At 38.8% G+C, this 15,904-nt stretch overlaps 2 protein-coding genes across 5 annotated transcripts in view; one reads left to right on the top strand and one right to left on the bottom strand.

The window, feature by feature from the left end:
* The first annotated feature begins 979 nt into the window (after positions 1–979).
* desma (desmin a) lies at positions 980–8,423 on the top strand. Of its 2 annotated transcripts, XM_051119772.1 has the most exons (10): positions 980–1,606; positions 4,350–4,410; positions 4,532–4,627; positions 5,377–5,538; positions 5,648–5,773; positions 6,090–6,310; positions 6,398–6,441; positions 7,281–7,396; positions 7,558–7,599; positions 8,027–8,423. In XM_051119772.1, the coding sequence occupies exons 1-10, from the start codon at positions 1,053–1,055 to the stop codon at positions 8,066–8,068; spliced, it is 1,464 nt and encodes a 487-aa protein (XP_050975729.1). In that variant the 5' UTR covers positions 980–1,052; the 3' UTR covers positions 8,069–8,423. The 2 variants fall into 2 exon arrangements, with proteins under 2 accessions (XP_050975729.1, XP_050975730.1); XM_051119773.1 differs by lacking the exon at positions 7,558–7,599.
* A 4,210-nt stretch (positions 8,424–12,633) lies between these two features.
* Positions 12,634–15,904, bottom strand: part of tmem198a (transmembrane protein 198a) — a 33,893-nt gene continuing 30,622 nt past the window's right edge. For all 3 annotated transcript variants that reach the window (XM_051119707.1, XM_051119706.1, XM_051119709.1), the window contains one exon: positions 12,634–14,725. In XM_051119707.1, coding sequence (XP_050975664.1) covers positions 14,573–14,725 — 153 coding nt within the window. In that variant the 3' untranslated portion in view covers positions 12,634–14,572. The remainder of the gene's footprint in view (positions 14,726–15,904) is intronic.

Below are 15,904 nucleotides of genomic sequence, written 5' to 3'. Positions count from 1 at the left end.
CATTTGTTTTGCAGGCCAGTTATTTTTGACATTAATTTTTTTTTTTTTACTTGTTACACCCTGTGAGAGAAAAGTCACTAAGATTTAGTTAAAAGATTAGTTCATTTCTGTCCAGTGCTGGAGAAAGTTACTTTTAAAAGTAATGCATTACAATTTTGCGTTACTCCCTGAAAAAGTAACTAATTACGTTACTTAGTTACTTTTTATGGAAAGTCATGTTACATTACTTTTGCTTTACTTTTTAAATCTGGGGCAGGGCTTGCTTCTTGAAATGAATTCACCTCTGAAAGAAGGATGAAACAAAAGTACATTCATGCAGGAGATCACTCTGAAGCACAAATGTTAGTTGAAGCAAAAATGTTAGTTTATCTAGACACTGGTTAATAAAATGTGATTAAATACATAAAGGATATTTGTTTTATTGAACATATTTAATTATTGCAGGGGTGCTTCATATTCATGTAGAGCTCTGTGAAGCTGCATTGAAACTGCATTTTGGACCTTCAACCCATTGATCCCCATCAGCTATATGGAGAAAAATCCTGGAATGTTTTCCTCAAAAACCTTAATTTCTTCTTGACTGAAGAAGGAAAGACATGAACATCTTGAATGACACGGGGGTGAACTCTGGAAGTTCTGGAAGTGAACTAATCCTTTAATATTGAACATTTTAAATAAGCCAAAAACCCATGTAGAATTATCAATTATTTTTATCGTTGTAAAAGAGCTCTTCCTGGTAAGCATCCTCTTGCCCAGAAGAAATGACAGCACATTCTAGGTGACGTGACCTGTGCCACCTCATGCCCCATCCAGTTGCTCCACCCAGCTGCTGGAAACTAGACCTCATGACAGCTGAGGAAGCAAGGTTTAGAAAAGAGAGAGAGAGAGAAGTGGCCAACGTGTGAGGTGATAGTGACAAAAGAATGTGGGTGGGGGCAGATAGGGGCTAGCTACACTATATATAATCCAGCTTCGCTGCTTGACCCTCATTCTACCACACAGCCCTAAGCAAACCGGCATTTGCACACCGAACAAACCTTAGAGGCCCAGTCATGAGCAAGTCATATTCAGCATCAGCCGAGTCGGCTTCCTCTTATCGCCGTACCTTCGGCTCCGGCCTGGGCTCCTCCATTTTCTCTAGCCATGCTGGTTCTTCTGGATCCTCTCGTTTGTCCAGAGTCTATGAGGTGACCAAGACTTCCTCTTCTCCCATTTATTCCAGCCAGCGCGCATCCAGTGCTTCATTTGGTGGTGGATCAGTGGTCCGTTCCTATGCAGGACTTGGTGAGAAGCTGGACTTCAATCTGGCCGACGCCATGAACCAGGACTTCCTCAATACACGCACTAATGAGAAGGCAGAGCTGCAACATCTTAACGACCGCTTCGCCAGCTACATCGAGAAGGTGCGCTTCCTAGAGCAACAGAACCAGGCATTGTCCGTGGAGATCGAACGTCTGCGGGGCCGCGAGCCCACGCGCGTCGCCGAGATGTATGAGGAGGAGATGAGAGAGCTGCGCAGACAGGTGGATGCACTGACTAATCAGAGATCCCGCATTGAGATTGAGAGAGACAACCTGGCCGATGACCTGCAGAAACTAAAACAGAGGTGAGACCTTCAAGAATTTTAGCTTTTTTTGTCAACCTTCCGATTCATTCAGGTTAATTTATTTAAATTTGAAATATTATATTACTAAATATATGACCCCGGACCACAAAACCAGTCTTAAGTAGCACGGGTATATTTGTAGCAATAGCCAAAAATACATTGTATAGGTCAAAATTGTCGTTTTTTCTTTTATGCCAAAAATCATTAGGATATTAAGTAAAGATCATGTTCCATGAAGATATTTTGTACATTTCCTACCATAAATATATCAAAACTTAATTTCTGATTAGTAATATGCATTACTAAGAACTTAATTTAAACAACTTTAAAGGTGATTTTCTCAATATTTAGATTTTTTTGCACTCTCAGATTCCAGATTTTCAAATAGTTGAATCTCAAACAAATATTGTCCTATCCTAACAAACCATACATCATCAGAAAGCTTATTTATTTAATTTTCAGATGATGTATAAATCTCAATTTCCGTAAATTGACCCCTATGACTGGTTTTGTGGTCCTGGGTCACATATGGATTGATAGCGTTGTGTTTATCTTCACTGAAGTTCGAGATAACAGGATATTGCCATAGCTGTTGACCAAACACTAACTCTGAGCTTCAATATTAATACAGTATCTCTTACAGTATTGATGTTGTGTTGAAGTGATTTGGTTTATTTCTCTCAGAGTGCATAACTGCTTACTTTTTGAAGGCATAGTGACTTTTATTATATAGTATCCCTGTTAAAAAAAACATCATATGCTGGTTAGGTATGTTTTGAAGCATGGCAGCTGGTTTGAACTGGTTTAAACTTGTCCTTAATTGTTCCAGAGCTGGCCCAGAGCAGGAGCTAGTTGCTTAGGACCAGCACCTGACCAGCCTAAACCAGCTCAAAACCAAATAAAGACCAGCTCAAACCATTGCCATGCTTCTAAACTTACCTAACCAGCAAATGCTGTTTTTTTCAAAACAGGGACACTTTTGAAAATACAGGTTCTTGGTTCTATGAAGAACCTTTAACATTCATGGAATCTTTCCATTCCACAAAAGGTTCTTAAACATTCTTTAGAAGGTTCTTTTGAGAAACCAAAAATGGTTACAATCCCCTATTAGAACTTTTATTTTTAAGTGTGTTTGATGTGGGTCCAGAAAGAAGTCACATAGCGTACTGGAAGTCATGATAGTGCTCATAACTCACGTACGACATTGGAAACTTTATTAGACATCTACCTACTATTCCTAACTGCTAATCGTCTCCCCAAAACATTCTAGAACAATATGACTGGTATGCATTCAGGTTCTCCAACAATGACATCACGGCCTGATTTTTAAAACACAACCACTAGACATGAAACGGACACCCCATACTAAAGACAGAGGTCAGGACCACCTCAGACGTAAAGACAACATGAATGCAAGAATGCCTATGTCAGGGTATACAGTAACTGCAAGCAGCAACCACCAGTGTAACTCATGTCTGTGTATGATGTTGGAAAGAGTACAAGAGTGTTATTCCTATTTGCAAAAGGACCCGGAGTCACATTACACGTTGCCCAGATTAGCCTGCTATTATTAGCCTCTTCAATATACCCCCCAGAACTGCAGAGAATGCGTGTCCCTAAAAATAACCTTTATCTCCCTCAGTGTGTGTGTGTGTCTGTCTGTCTGAGTGCATTTCACTTAAGGGACCCACTGTAATCACCTCACCTTATCAGCACTAATTAACGATAACTGTTTAAAGCCTACCAACAGCAATTGCTATTTCTAGACATTGTTCAACGTGAAGCCAATGGTGGGCTGCTTTGAAATATCTGTTGAAAAAAACAGCATATGCTGGTTAGGTATGTTTTGAAGCATGGCAGCTGGTTTGAACTGGTTTAGGCTGGTCCTTGGTCGGTTCTAAGCTGGTTTAAGCTGGTTATGAGCTGATCCTGAGAAGGAACTAGTTGCTTAGGACCAGCTTAAACCAGCTCATGACCGACTAAGGACCATCTTAAACCAGCTCTAACCAGCTGCCATGCTTATAACAAGCTTTCCATTGATGTATGGTTTGTTAGCATGATCTTTACTTAATATCTTAAATGATTTTTGGTAGAAAACAGAAATAGATCATTTTGACCCATACGGTGTATTTTTGGCTATTGCTACCTGTAAATATAACTGTGCTACTTTAGACTGGTTTTGTGGTTCAGGGTCACATATAAAGATTATATAGAACTTGTTATATGACATGCAGCTATAGCTTGTTATTGCTACCCAGCATTGTATGAAAAAACAGCTAAAAGACTTTATTATCAGTATTTTAGCTCTCCATTACTTTTTATAGCCTATAGGACCTACAAAATTGGAATGGCATAGTATAATTCATGGCACTCCTTTCATCTCTGATGAAAATATCAGATGCCATCTGACTGCCAACAATTACATTCATGAAACCAGATATGTGCCACATTAACAACATGCCTCCTGTAAAAGACTCAGAGACGTTTACATTAAACTGGAGCCTTGTGTGACTCCAAGGAGTATGTGAGAATATAATGTTCTGTCTTGATCTCTGGGCATGAAGGAATGACAACTTCACATGTCTCTCAGCATATCTCAAAGATAGAGGACACTCAGAACACCTTGGCCATTAGAACAGGCTCTATTTCTGGCTATGTAGGAATTCTTGACAGACTAGTTAGAGTGCTTTTTAGAAATATTCAAAAGTACTCAAAGTACTAATAATATCTGTTTTCACCACAGACTTCAAGAGGAGATCCACCAGAAAGAGGAAGCTGAGAACAACCTTTCTGCCTTTAGAGCGGTATGTTCTTTACATCACCTTTAGTTTTTAGCAAAATGTCTTTTTTTAAGGTTACCTTGGGTGAAACATAAAAAAGCAAGACCAAAATTTCAACTTCCTATTGTTTTTGTGCTTTCTGTAGGACGTAGATGCTGCCACTCTAGCCAGGCTGGACCTGGAAAGACGTATCGAGGGCCTTCATGAAGAGATTGCATTCCTCAAGAAGATCCATGAGGAGGTTTGTATGCATCTATTAAAATTACATTCCTCAACATTTCCCCACTCTACGTGACTGACTGCTCATCTCTCTCACTGTCTGTTGTCTGCATCCTCCCCCACTCTCATACCCAGCATACAACACGTACACTGACCTTTTACTCATGTGGCTCTGAAGTCAAGTTCTTTAAATGCTCTCTGCTTTTTATTTGACATGCAAGGATGAAATGGTCACATGTGCAACTGTGTGCGTGTCAGCTGCGCACCGACAGTGAGGGGGCAGTGTAAAGCTGTGGAACAGATGCATCCCTATAATTAAACAGAGACAGATTCTCTGAGACGCAGCTGTGAGAAGGGCGGTGGAAAAAGAAAAAGGCCTTACAAGGCATCACAGTCCTACAATTACAACATAGCTATCAGAGATAAGAAATAATTACAGCTGCACTCTTAAAAATAAAGATTCCAAACGGGGTTTTTTTCACAGCGATGCCACTGAAGAACCATTTTGGGTTTCCCAAAAAACCTTTCAGCGATCAGTTGTTAAAAGAACCAATATTTTAATATTCCGAAGAACGTTTTGCCACTATAAAGAACCTTTTGTGCAATGGATGTTGACGGTTCTTCATAGAACCATCAATGCCAATAAGCAACCTTCATTCTTAAGAGTTTCCCGCTTCACTTTAGAATGACAATCAAGCCTCAGCTTGTCAAGTAAAATGACAATACATAAGCACGCTCTGAAGCCACATCTCTGTTTACCTTTTCCTTTAGGAGATCCGTGAGCTGCAAAACCAGATGCAAGAGAGTCAGGTGCAGATCCAAATGGACATGTCCAAACCAGACCTGACTGCCGCCCTCAGGGACATCCGCACGCAGTACGAGGCTATCGCTGCCAAGAATATCGCAGAGGCTGAGGAATGGTACAAGTCTAAGGTCTGTTTCAGAGATTTTGGATAGGCACACAAAGGCTATATTGAGATCTTTATATCTAGACAGAAAGTAGCCAGGTGTTTGAACCAAACTTTTTTTGTTTCACCCTCAGGTGTCAGATCTGAACCAGGCAGTAAACAAGAATAATGATGCTCTCAGACAAGCCAAGCTGGAAACCATGGAGTTCCGTCACCAGATCCAGTCCTACACTTGCGAGATTGACTCTCTCAAGGGCACCGTAAGTCCTTAAAGATTCTGTGCATGGGCTCTAAGCCGAGTTATTATTTCCCAGCCAAAACAAATATTAGCTGAGCCTCAGCACAGCTGAATCCACCTTATTACCAATTATGAAGTCTTTAATATGTCTCCCCAGGTACTCAATGAATAAATTTGATTCAGCAAACAGCCATTAATGGCACACTGTATCACTAGAAATATCTTCTGGAATTCATCCTCAGTTTTTATTAATATTCCCTCTGTACATTAGTTTCACCCATACCTTCTTGTCTTTTCCTTCTCTCACATTCTCCATCTTTTTGTCGTTCCGTCCGCAGAATGAGTCTTTGATGAGGCAAATGAGAGAGATGGAGGAGAGGATGGGTCGTGAGGCCGGTGGTTATCAGGACACCATTACCCGTCTTGAGTCTGAGATCGCAAAAATGAAGGATGAGATGGCTCGCCATCTCCGCGAGTACCAGGACCTGCTGAATGTTAAGATGGCACTTGATGTGGAGATCGCCACCTACAGGAAGCTCCTGGAAGGAGAGGAGAGCAGGTAAGAGACAGAAGTATTTAGACTTTTGCTTAATGCTTTCTTAACCAATATAACAAAGCTTTATATTATTATTTTTCATATTTTCAGGATCTCACTTCCTGTGCAGTCCTTTTCTTCCTTGAGTTTCAGAGGTGAGTTCTTCACAAGAAAAACTACTTTCACAATTCTTAAAGGAGAAGTTCACTTCCAGAACAAAAATATACAGATCATTTACTCACCCCCATGTCATTCAAGATGTTCTTGTCTTTCTTTCTTTAGTCTCAAAGAAATTTTGTTTTTCAAGGAAAACATTTCAGGATTTTTATCCATATAGTGGACTTCAATGGTGCCCACGAGTTTGAACTTCAGTTTAAATACAGCTTCAAAGCAGAGGAAGAAGGGTCTTAACTAGCAAAATGATCGGTTATTTTCTTTAAAAAAATTTTACAATTCATATACTTTTAAACCTCAAATCCTCATCTTGCCTAGCTCTGCGTGAACTCTGTGCAGTCCGGGTCAATACAGTTAGGGTATGTCGAAAACTCCCATCTCATTTTCTTCTCCAACTTCAAAATCATCCTACGTCGCTGCAGATGTACCGACCCAGTGTTTACAAAGTGAACACACAAGGAGGGTCAAACACCCTCACCCTTTAAAAAAAAGTAAAGCAGTGATGTAGGATGATTTTGAAGTTGGTGGAGAAAGTAGAAAGTCAGGCTTACAGGTTTGAACTAACATGAGGGTGAGTAAATCATGACGCATTTTTATTTTTGGATGAACTGCCCTTTAATAATAGACATCTTTGCCCAAAAGTTGTCTTTTTTATCCACAAGGGGGGGCAAAGTCATTGTTTTTTAAATACTTACCTCTCCGTCTGCTTTTTTGTGTTTGAGCACCTCAACTAAAGATGATATCAATAATGCAGTATTTATGTATTTACTATGTGAGAGTGAGTTTAATGATGCTGATGTTGTGAATCGTGTTACTATAGAGACCAGCCCAGAGCAGCACCACCAGCAACAACAACAACAACAACAACAGCGCTCCTCTGAAATCCACTCCAAGAAAACAGTTCTGATCAAGACCATTGAGACCCGGGATGGCGAGGTAATGAAAACGCACAAACACTCACTAACAGGCTAGTAATTGCTTGATACAATTATGAATATTACAGGTCGTCTAACCTCAAAATGTGTTGTACACATAAACACACACGTGTGTATTGTATACAATAAATATTATCAAAATAATTTTCTATTTTACTCTAGACTAGGACAAGTGAGGGCATGAGTGCCCTCAATGCTCAGTGTGTAAGTTCAGCCATGGCTCATTTGTTTCATGTTTCTACAGTCTATCCCCAAAAAAGTCCTGTTCCCTATTAACCAGCACTGCACTACAGAATCCTCCGATTCTCATGTGTATCACTGTTAATATTTGTTTTCTGCTCTGCTGAATATCACACAAGAGTGTTTCTGCACAGCACATACGGAGAAGTTCATTTATCAAAGAATGTGTCCTTGCACTAGCCCTGTATTGATTTCCAGCAGGAAATGGGCTGTTTTAACTTATAGAAAAGCCTCAGCTGTCTCTGTTCCTTATTATGGCGTATCAACTGTTCACTTTAAAGCACTTTTTTTTTTCCCAACTTGTATTTGCTGCCATCTGTGCATGTGAATCATCTGTATCCTATTCAGACCCCGTTGCTCTAATCATTCCTCTTTTCTCCTCTCCCTTCAGGTCGTCAGTGAGTCCACACAGCACCAGCAGGACATCATGTAAAGCCTATGAAACAGATTGAATTTCATAGAATTTCCTTTCCCTAACTTGCATTTTCACCGATGGCCTCAGGCTTTTTATGCACACACCCAGTATTGCCATGACCCATTACCGCATGTGTGGATGACGCACAGAGACAAAAGGAAAGTGAGCTGAAGAATGAGATGGAGAGCGAGCAAAACAGCATAATATGCATACTGTCTGGAGAGTCCTGAATGTGGGCAGTTGATCCCAGAGTTTTTGTTGATATGAATGTACGTGTGCATGTGTGGTAGGGTCAGACATCTGAGAAACTGTGTTCCACTGCTACAAAAATACAACAATAAACTGCACTGTATTTTCCTCCTATACAATTGAAGGCTTCTGTGCTTTTGGATTAATTTCATACATAGTAGTAAAATCTTTTTTAAGTCAATTTACTGATGAATTTGGATTCATCTCATGCAAGATATATAGTAAAATAGTAAATATTTTTCCATTTAAATCAATTTCTCTGTAGACAACAACACTAAAAAATCTTGGCTATAAAAAAAAGATATTAAAAATGAACATGAACTGTTGTTCCCCATGTAAAAGATAAACGCAGAGCATATTAAATATTAAATAGCCTTTTCTACAAAATGAAAACTAATACAATGAAAACACAAAATGTAAATGCAAATTATAAAATCTTTTTGGACAACAAAATTTGTAATAAATTGCATAAAATTACAATTTTTATTTATGAAAAACAAATACATAGAGTTGCTATAGTTTAAAGTTAACAGAACAAATTGTAAAACGGTATTTGAAACCAACATAGGCCTGCTAGGGATCCAAATAAAACACAGAAGGGAAAAAACTGACAGGTTGAGTAAACAACGCTAAGAGATTTCACAGTAAAATACCACCTTCTGTCCTAATTCAACATCCAGCACTTTGTTCCTGAGGCGAAGCGAGTCGCATATGTGCAGACTCACACCACTATAACCTTCACACTGTCACCTTACAGTTACCTCACTTTATACTGACAGGTTATAAACGGATCATCATAACCTTAATGAGACTCTTTTATTAGCATTCACTCTGACCTTTAGAAAGCCTCTTGGGCTATGTTGTGTTTCAGGCTTGCGTGTCTGTTTCTGTGTCAGTGCAAGGTAGGTTTGAAAATAAAAACTGAAAAGTGAGGGTAATGCTGCTGCAAGCTGGAGAAATCAAAACCTTTTAAAATCCATGAAAGGATCAATTTTTAAGGAGCTTCCTTGCAATGAGGTTGAAACACTGTGAACTCTTAAACATATCTTATGTATATGGAGACTACTAATAACATGAATCCGATTTTAATCCAATTTATTTTAATCTAATTAAACTGATATAATTTAATACAAAGCACCCCAAAGATACATACATGAACAAGCATGCAGCCTTTTCTTATCACCAGATTTAAAAAATACTCAAAATAAAAAAAAAGTTACAAAACTGTCACTGGGGCGGTATGTAGACTTCTAAACCCTGCTTTTTAACACCAAATAAACCTGTGTTTCACATGTAGATTAGTATTGGGGTTAGCACCGCTTTTTACCCAGGCCAAGATAAAGAAACCTTGTGCAGGAGCGCTAAACATATTCAGTGTGAAATGCAGTGTTACAATGTTACAGCTTGGTGCTTAGCAACAGACTTCTCATGTGCATTTTATCATGCTTTTTATAGTCACGGAAACACCCCACATTTTATCAAAGGGGAAATGACGAATGGTGACGGAAAACACGTAAATGTCTTACCTTTATAGTCCACTGAAACATCCATTAAGCGTAAATTAGCCTAGAGTGTTTTTGAAGCCATCAATTGGCCATATTGGCGGCACATAATGTAAACCACTGAACCGAACAGAACTCGCATATTTTGATTATTGCTGCTGAAAATGGTCAATTATTGTCACGTTTTGGGCTGTACTTACTGGTGGGACCGTGAAAAACATCTGGAGTATTATAGACTGCCAAAAGTTATAACAAATCAAGGAGAAGAGTCCAAATAACTGTTTGAGGAACAAAAGGTATTTGTGGTTGGCCAAAATAAAGCCGGATTTCCAAGGCAAGAATGTTGACTACATTCCTGTTTGTTCTTATAATTTCCAGTCAGGTATGTGAAATATTAGGCTAATATCTTAATTAATCAATACTGCTGGTAGTATCTTTACCTCGTATTTTAACTTTAGTTTGTCAAAATATTGCACCCTTTTCTGCTTACTAAGTCTTTGTATATGATGTAGCAGTTTCCACACGTTTCTGTGGTTTAGACAGCATAAAATAGCAGAACAACTTATTCAGGAGTACATTAACATCCTACCGCTAATATGGCTACGCATCCGGGTAACTGACCAAACCCTGACATAACCGCCAACCCTCTATTTTAAATTAAACTGATATAATTTGGCACAAGCACCCCAAAGATACAGACATGAACCAGAATGCACAGTCTTTTCCAAAAAGCCAATTCAGGACACGAAGAGGTGCAATGCTAGAGCCGTTATGTAAACAGGCATGCTGCAATCGTCCATTCACTGACAATAGCCCTTTCACAAATACAGTCTTTACCGGTAAATTACCGTTAAGATATTATGTGTGAACAGGGCCTTTTTAAAAATACCGGTAAATTCGTTTCGACAATTTACCGGTATGAACAAGTGCGAGTTTAACGCGCTGAGGGAAGAGGGCCATTCATAGAATTCTGACGCAATGACGCATTTATTTCGCTGTGTAGTTCGGTTTGTAGTCATTCATTGCGATGTCTCTGCACTCTTAAAAATAAAGGTTCCAACGGGGGGGTTCCAACAGGGTTGTTCCAACAGCGATACCACAGAAGAACTAGTTTGGCTCCCTCAAGAACCTTTCAGACTTTTCTTAGTGTGAAGAACATTTTGATAATCTAAAGAACCCTTTTCCACTGTAAAGAACCTTCTATGGAATGAAAAGGTTCCATTGATGGTAAAGGTTCTTTGTGGAATCACTGATGCCGATAAAGAACCTTTATTTTTAAGAATGTGGGCCAAGAGTAGCTGCATGATTGTAAACGTTTGATAGCTATAAAAATTAAACCAGCAACCAAAAGACTGACCGCGTACACCCCTCCATGTTTACAAATGCCGGGAGGCGCAGCCATTAAGGTTACTGCCAGTTAATGATGTCACCGAATTTTCCTGTAATGTGAAACTGATGTGTGAATGGTACTTTACCGGTAAAAACACGGAAAGTCGTTCCCTGTGTGAACAGTGCATTTTTGTATTTACCAGCAAAATCGTTCCATGTGATACCACAAATATTTAAGAAGGTTAACCCAGGGTTTATAACGTTCTAAAAGCAGATGTCTCGGCCGACCAGAACGGTGCTTTACATTTCCGGTCTCTGGTGTTTCTAGTCAAATTAACATATTTTCCAAGCCAATAATACAATGTTAAACCTGCACACATTTTTATTTAGGGTTTTATTTAAAAAGTTGGATACCCAGGATTGAATGTTAACCTCGGGTAAGTTATGAGTGACGTAAAACATGAACAAGATACACCCTGATTTGGGGTTCAAAGAAACCCAAATACCAAACCCAAATCCTGACCCAGGCCAGGGTTAACTATTTCAAGTGTGAAAAGCCCTTTTATAAATAGGTATATACAGTTATAAAAATGTATTTTAAAATACCAATATTTATCTTAAAGGTACTATGCTATAAGGTGCAAAGGGTAACACCCCAGTGATAGCTTTGTACCCTTTTTCTTTTCTAAGAATGTGGTTGTTGGTAGTGTTGAATTGAAGACGGGGTTCTCTCTCTAAATGAAATGACAAGAAACATCACACAGAGGTTGTGGGCTATTAATACAAGACAGTACAAACAGGCTGTAATTGGAAGCATATAATCATGCTAAAACTAGCTTATAGTGTCTTCTAATCGAGGGAATCTAGACCACCAGAAAGTGTGTATTCTGAGCACGTACATATAAATGAAAGAGAAGCGTTACCGGCTCAGCCCCTCTGTCTGAGACTCGGTATGCATAGACTCTTTTACCTTCTAAAAGATGAATGTGACCATTGCAGAAATGCAAGGGTATATTTAAATTTGAAAATAATGTACTAGTTAAAATTATCCAGCAGCTCATAAGATGTGAATCAAATAAAGGACAAGTGAGTATTTCTGTATCTCGAAAAACTTCAAGACATCTAGGATAATTTAACACACACAGCTGAAATCACATCTGTAGCTCTTTCCATCAATTTGCAAGTAAAACAATAGGATGACAACAATAATCCATTTTAATGTGATTTTTCATTTTCCACTGTGTAAATGAATTCTACCCCTGCAGGGATATGCACATTTATTTTCAAAATGGAAAATTATGCTGTGCATCACAGAGCTACTTGAGCATGTTTTGTCTTTATTGCCGGTGCATTCCCGCAAGTAACTATTCACAGAATTTAATATGTTTCACCCCGTGCCTCAAAGGCATCCACTGCCACGTTCTTTGCCATCTATCCGCCAACTTCTTTTTAAAATAGCAGTGTGTTAAGAAGGAAATACACACATACACATGCATACTTGACTTCAGGAGCACAACATTTATGGTTATCAGTACTGTACAAATACATGCTCAGGAATAATAATAATCATAATAATAATGGTAAACATCAATTTAATTACACAGAGCTCCACTTGAAGTCTTAATCTAATAAATTAGAAATAAATTATAATTACAAATGACTATCAATGGGACAATTCAAAAAGACAGTTTATCAACACGGATGTAACCACTGATTAGGAAAAAATAAAAAATAAAATTAATCAAATCACTAGCAATAATACAGAAACGTAAGCATATTTACATTCAGACAATGTACAAAATTTTACAAGAGAGCCAAGCTGTCACTTTAAAAGACACGGTAAACAGAGAGGAATTTAAGCCTTTGAGCCCTTTCACTACTTCAGAGTGAGGAAAAGATTAGAGACTTTGACTCTTCATTGCTCCGACAGCCCTGATAAACACAGAGGGGAAACTTGGTGTGAAATCACCCCACATCCGAACATGAAGGTAAATCAGAAATTAAGACTTAACTCTGCTGCAGACTCACAGTATGACAAATGCTTTCACACATCCACACAAAACACTCCAAATACAGACACACTCTCTCCCTCTCTCTCCTTTTCAGGCTTTCACAGACAAAGAAATACACATATTTTTGTGTGAGACGTCCACCACTGTAAATCTTTTCCACCCCTCTTAGGCATCCTTCTTTAATCCCTTTCAAAACTCTCTCTTGTAGGCAAGGACACTTAAATCAGTCACACAAAACCCCTTAGTAGTGTTCACAGTTACATCATTAGGGCTCCTTTCGATGCCACAGCCCCTGAGATTTAACTGGGAGCCACCCAAACAGTCTCTATACTAAGCTTTAAAGGGACAGTTCACCCAAAAATAAAAAAACTGTCATTAATTACTCATTCTTATGTCTGTAAAGACCTTTGTTCATCTTCAAAACACAAATTAACATATTTTTGATGAAATCCGAGAGCTTTCTGACCCTGCATAGACAGCAATGCAACTGACACATTCAAGGCCCAGAAAGGTAGTAAGGACATCATTAAAATAGTCCATGTGACATCAGTGGTTCAACTGTAATGTTATGAACCTTTGTGTTGTGAAGATGAACAAAATGGGTTTGGAATGACATGAGGATGAGCAACTAATGACAGAATTCTCATTTTAGAGTGTACTGTCCCTTTAAATGGAGAAAAACATCTTAAAAACTTGTATATCTACAACACAAAAGCAATGGTGGCACTTTCCCCACATGCACTGGCTAACGATAAACTTATATGCTTGTGCAATAGGCTCAGATTGACCAGAGACTTTGTTCACCATACACGGTTTGACAGATTTCGTGTAGGCCCTGACACAGAGCAGATAAAGCCGTTTGAAACGTTTAGAAAATGACACACACCTCCCTGTCTGTGCTGTAAACATAATGTTATCTGAAACATCTTTAAAAGGTCAGAAACTAACAGGAGGACTGAAGTTTGAATGTGTAAACTGGATATATGAATAGTCTGTCTGGCAGAACCCTTGCATGCTTTATGACTGCTTAGTCACATAAAAGCCAAGGCCGTATTTGGTCCCGAGATTCAGTTCAGAACATAATGGATCTTCTTTAAAACTTCTGCTGTTGTAATGAGTCTGTTCTTCTCGAACGGAGCCAAACAGCAGCCTAATTATGGGAAGATGAGCCTCAGAGGAGCACACATACCACAACCATCTTCAGCAATATATAATGGAGTTAAATGCAGAGCAATACTGTGGTTTCACATTGTTTTGTAGTTCTGCATTAAAATCATGGGAATACAGCAAATCGATTTGGGTATGAACGTCCCGTCAGCCATTGTGACGGCTGAGGTAACCGCATGCTCTAAGATTTGATCCGGCCGCAAAGTTTTCGCTTCTCGGAATGGTTTGTGCAGTGCAGTTCCTGCTCATTTAAGGGCGCAGGGTCAACCTCTCACTGCAGGGCCTGTATGAGCTGTTAGGGGCACTTGGGAGCCGTAGTCATAGTCCAAATCAACAACATGTGAGCGGCTGATCAACCTGTCATGAGAGTAGCCCCTCCTGTCCGTACGTCTGTCACGGAAGTTCTGGATGTAACTCTGAAAGAGAAAATGAATGTGTAATTAATCTCTGATGAACTGAAAAGATACAGTGGCATGCGAAAGTTTGGGAACCCCTTGCGGAATTTGTGAAAATGTGAATAATTTTAACAAAATAAGAGAGGTCATACAAAATGCATGTTATTTTTTATTTAGTACTGTCCTGAGTAAGATATTTTACATAAAAGATGTTTACATATAGTCCACAAGACAAAAATAGCTGAAACAACCACATACAAAAGAATCCTCAGTTCTTAATACTGTCTGTGGTTACCTGGATGATCTACGACTGTTTTTTTTTGGTTTTGTGATGGTTGTTCATAAGTCCCTTGTTTGTTCTGAACAGTTAAACTGAACACTGTTCTTCAGAAAAATCCTCCAGGTCCCGCAGATTCTTTAGTTTTCCAGCATCTTTTGCATATTTGAACCCTTTCCAGCAGCGACTGTATGATTCTGATATTCATCTTTCCACACTGAGGACAACTGAGGGACTCAAACACAACTATTATAAAGGTTCAAAAATTCACTGATGCTCCAGAAGGAAACACAATGCATTAAGAGCCTGGGGTTGAAAACTTTTGAACAGGATGAAGATGTCCAAATATTTCTTATTTTGTTGAAATATAATTTTTTTCCCATTTAGTACTGCCCTTCGGAAGCAATAGAAGATACCTGCATGTTTTCCGGAAGACAAATTAAGTACAATTTAGCTTGATCTTCAAATTTAAAAAAAAATTTCACCCCTGGCTCTTAAAGGAGAAATTCACTTCCAAAACAAAGATTCATATACAGTATAATGTACTCACCCCCTTGTCATCCACGATGTTCATGTCTTTCTTTCTTCAGTCGTAAAGAAATTATGTTTTTTGAGGAAAACATTTCAGCATTTTTCTCCATATAATGGACTGATATGGTGCCCCGATGTTGAACTTCCAAAAGGCAGTTTAAATGCGGCTTCAAACGATCCCAAATGCGGTTGTAAACGATCGCAGCCAAGGAAGAAGGGTCTTATCTAGCGAAGCGATCAGTTATTTTCATTAAAAAAATACAACAGAATTTTTTTTTTAAACCTCAAACGCTCGTCTTGCCTTGCTCTCCATGAACTCTGTGTATGCTGGTTCAAGACAGTTAGGGTATGTGGAAAACTCCAATCGTATTTTCTCCCTCAACTTCAAAAAT

Source organism: Labeo rohita, chromosome 9 (assembly GCF_022985175.1).
Source record: "Labeo rohita strain BAU-BD-2019 chromosome 9, IGBB_LRoh.1.0, whole genome shotgun sequence".
Lineage (NCBI taxonomy): Eukaryota > Metazoa > Chordata > Actinopteri > Cypriniformes > Cyprinidae > Labeo > Labeo rohita.
The sequence above is the reverse complement of the archived record's forward strand: the minus strand, read 5'-3'. Positions and strand labels throughout refer to the sequence as shown.

Coding starts and splice junctions, on each gene's coding strand:
- desma (XM_051119772.1), top strand. CDS start 1,053: ATGAGCAAGTCATATTCAGCATCAGCCGAGTCGGCTTCCTCTTATCGC. Junction 6,442..7,280: donor TTCTTCCTTGAGTTTCAGAG/GTGAGTTCTTCA, acceptor GTGTTACTATAG/AGACCAGCCCAGAGCAGCAC. Junction 7,600..8,026: donor GTGCCCTCAATGCTCAGTGT/GTAAGTTCAGCC, acceptor CTCTCCCTTCAG/GTCGTCAGTGAGTCCACACA.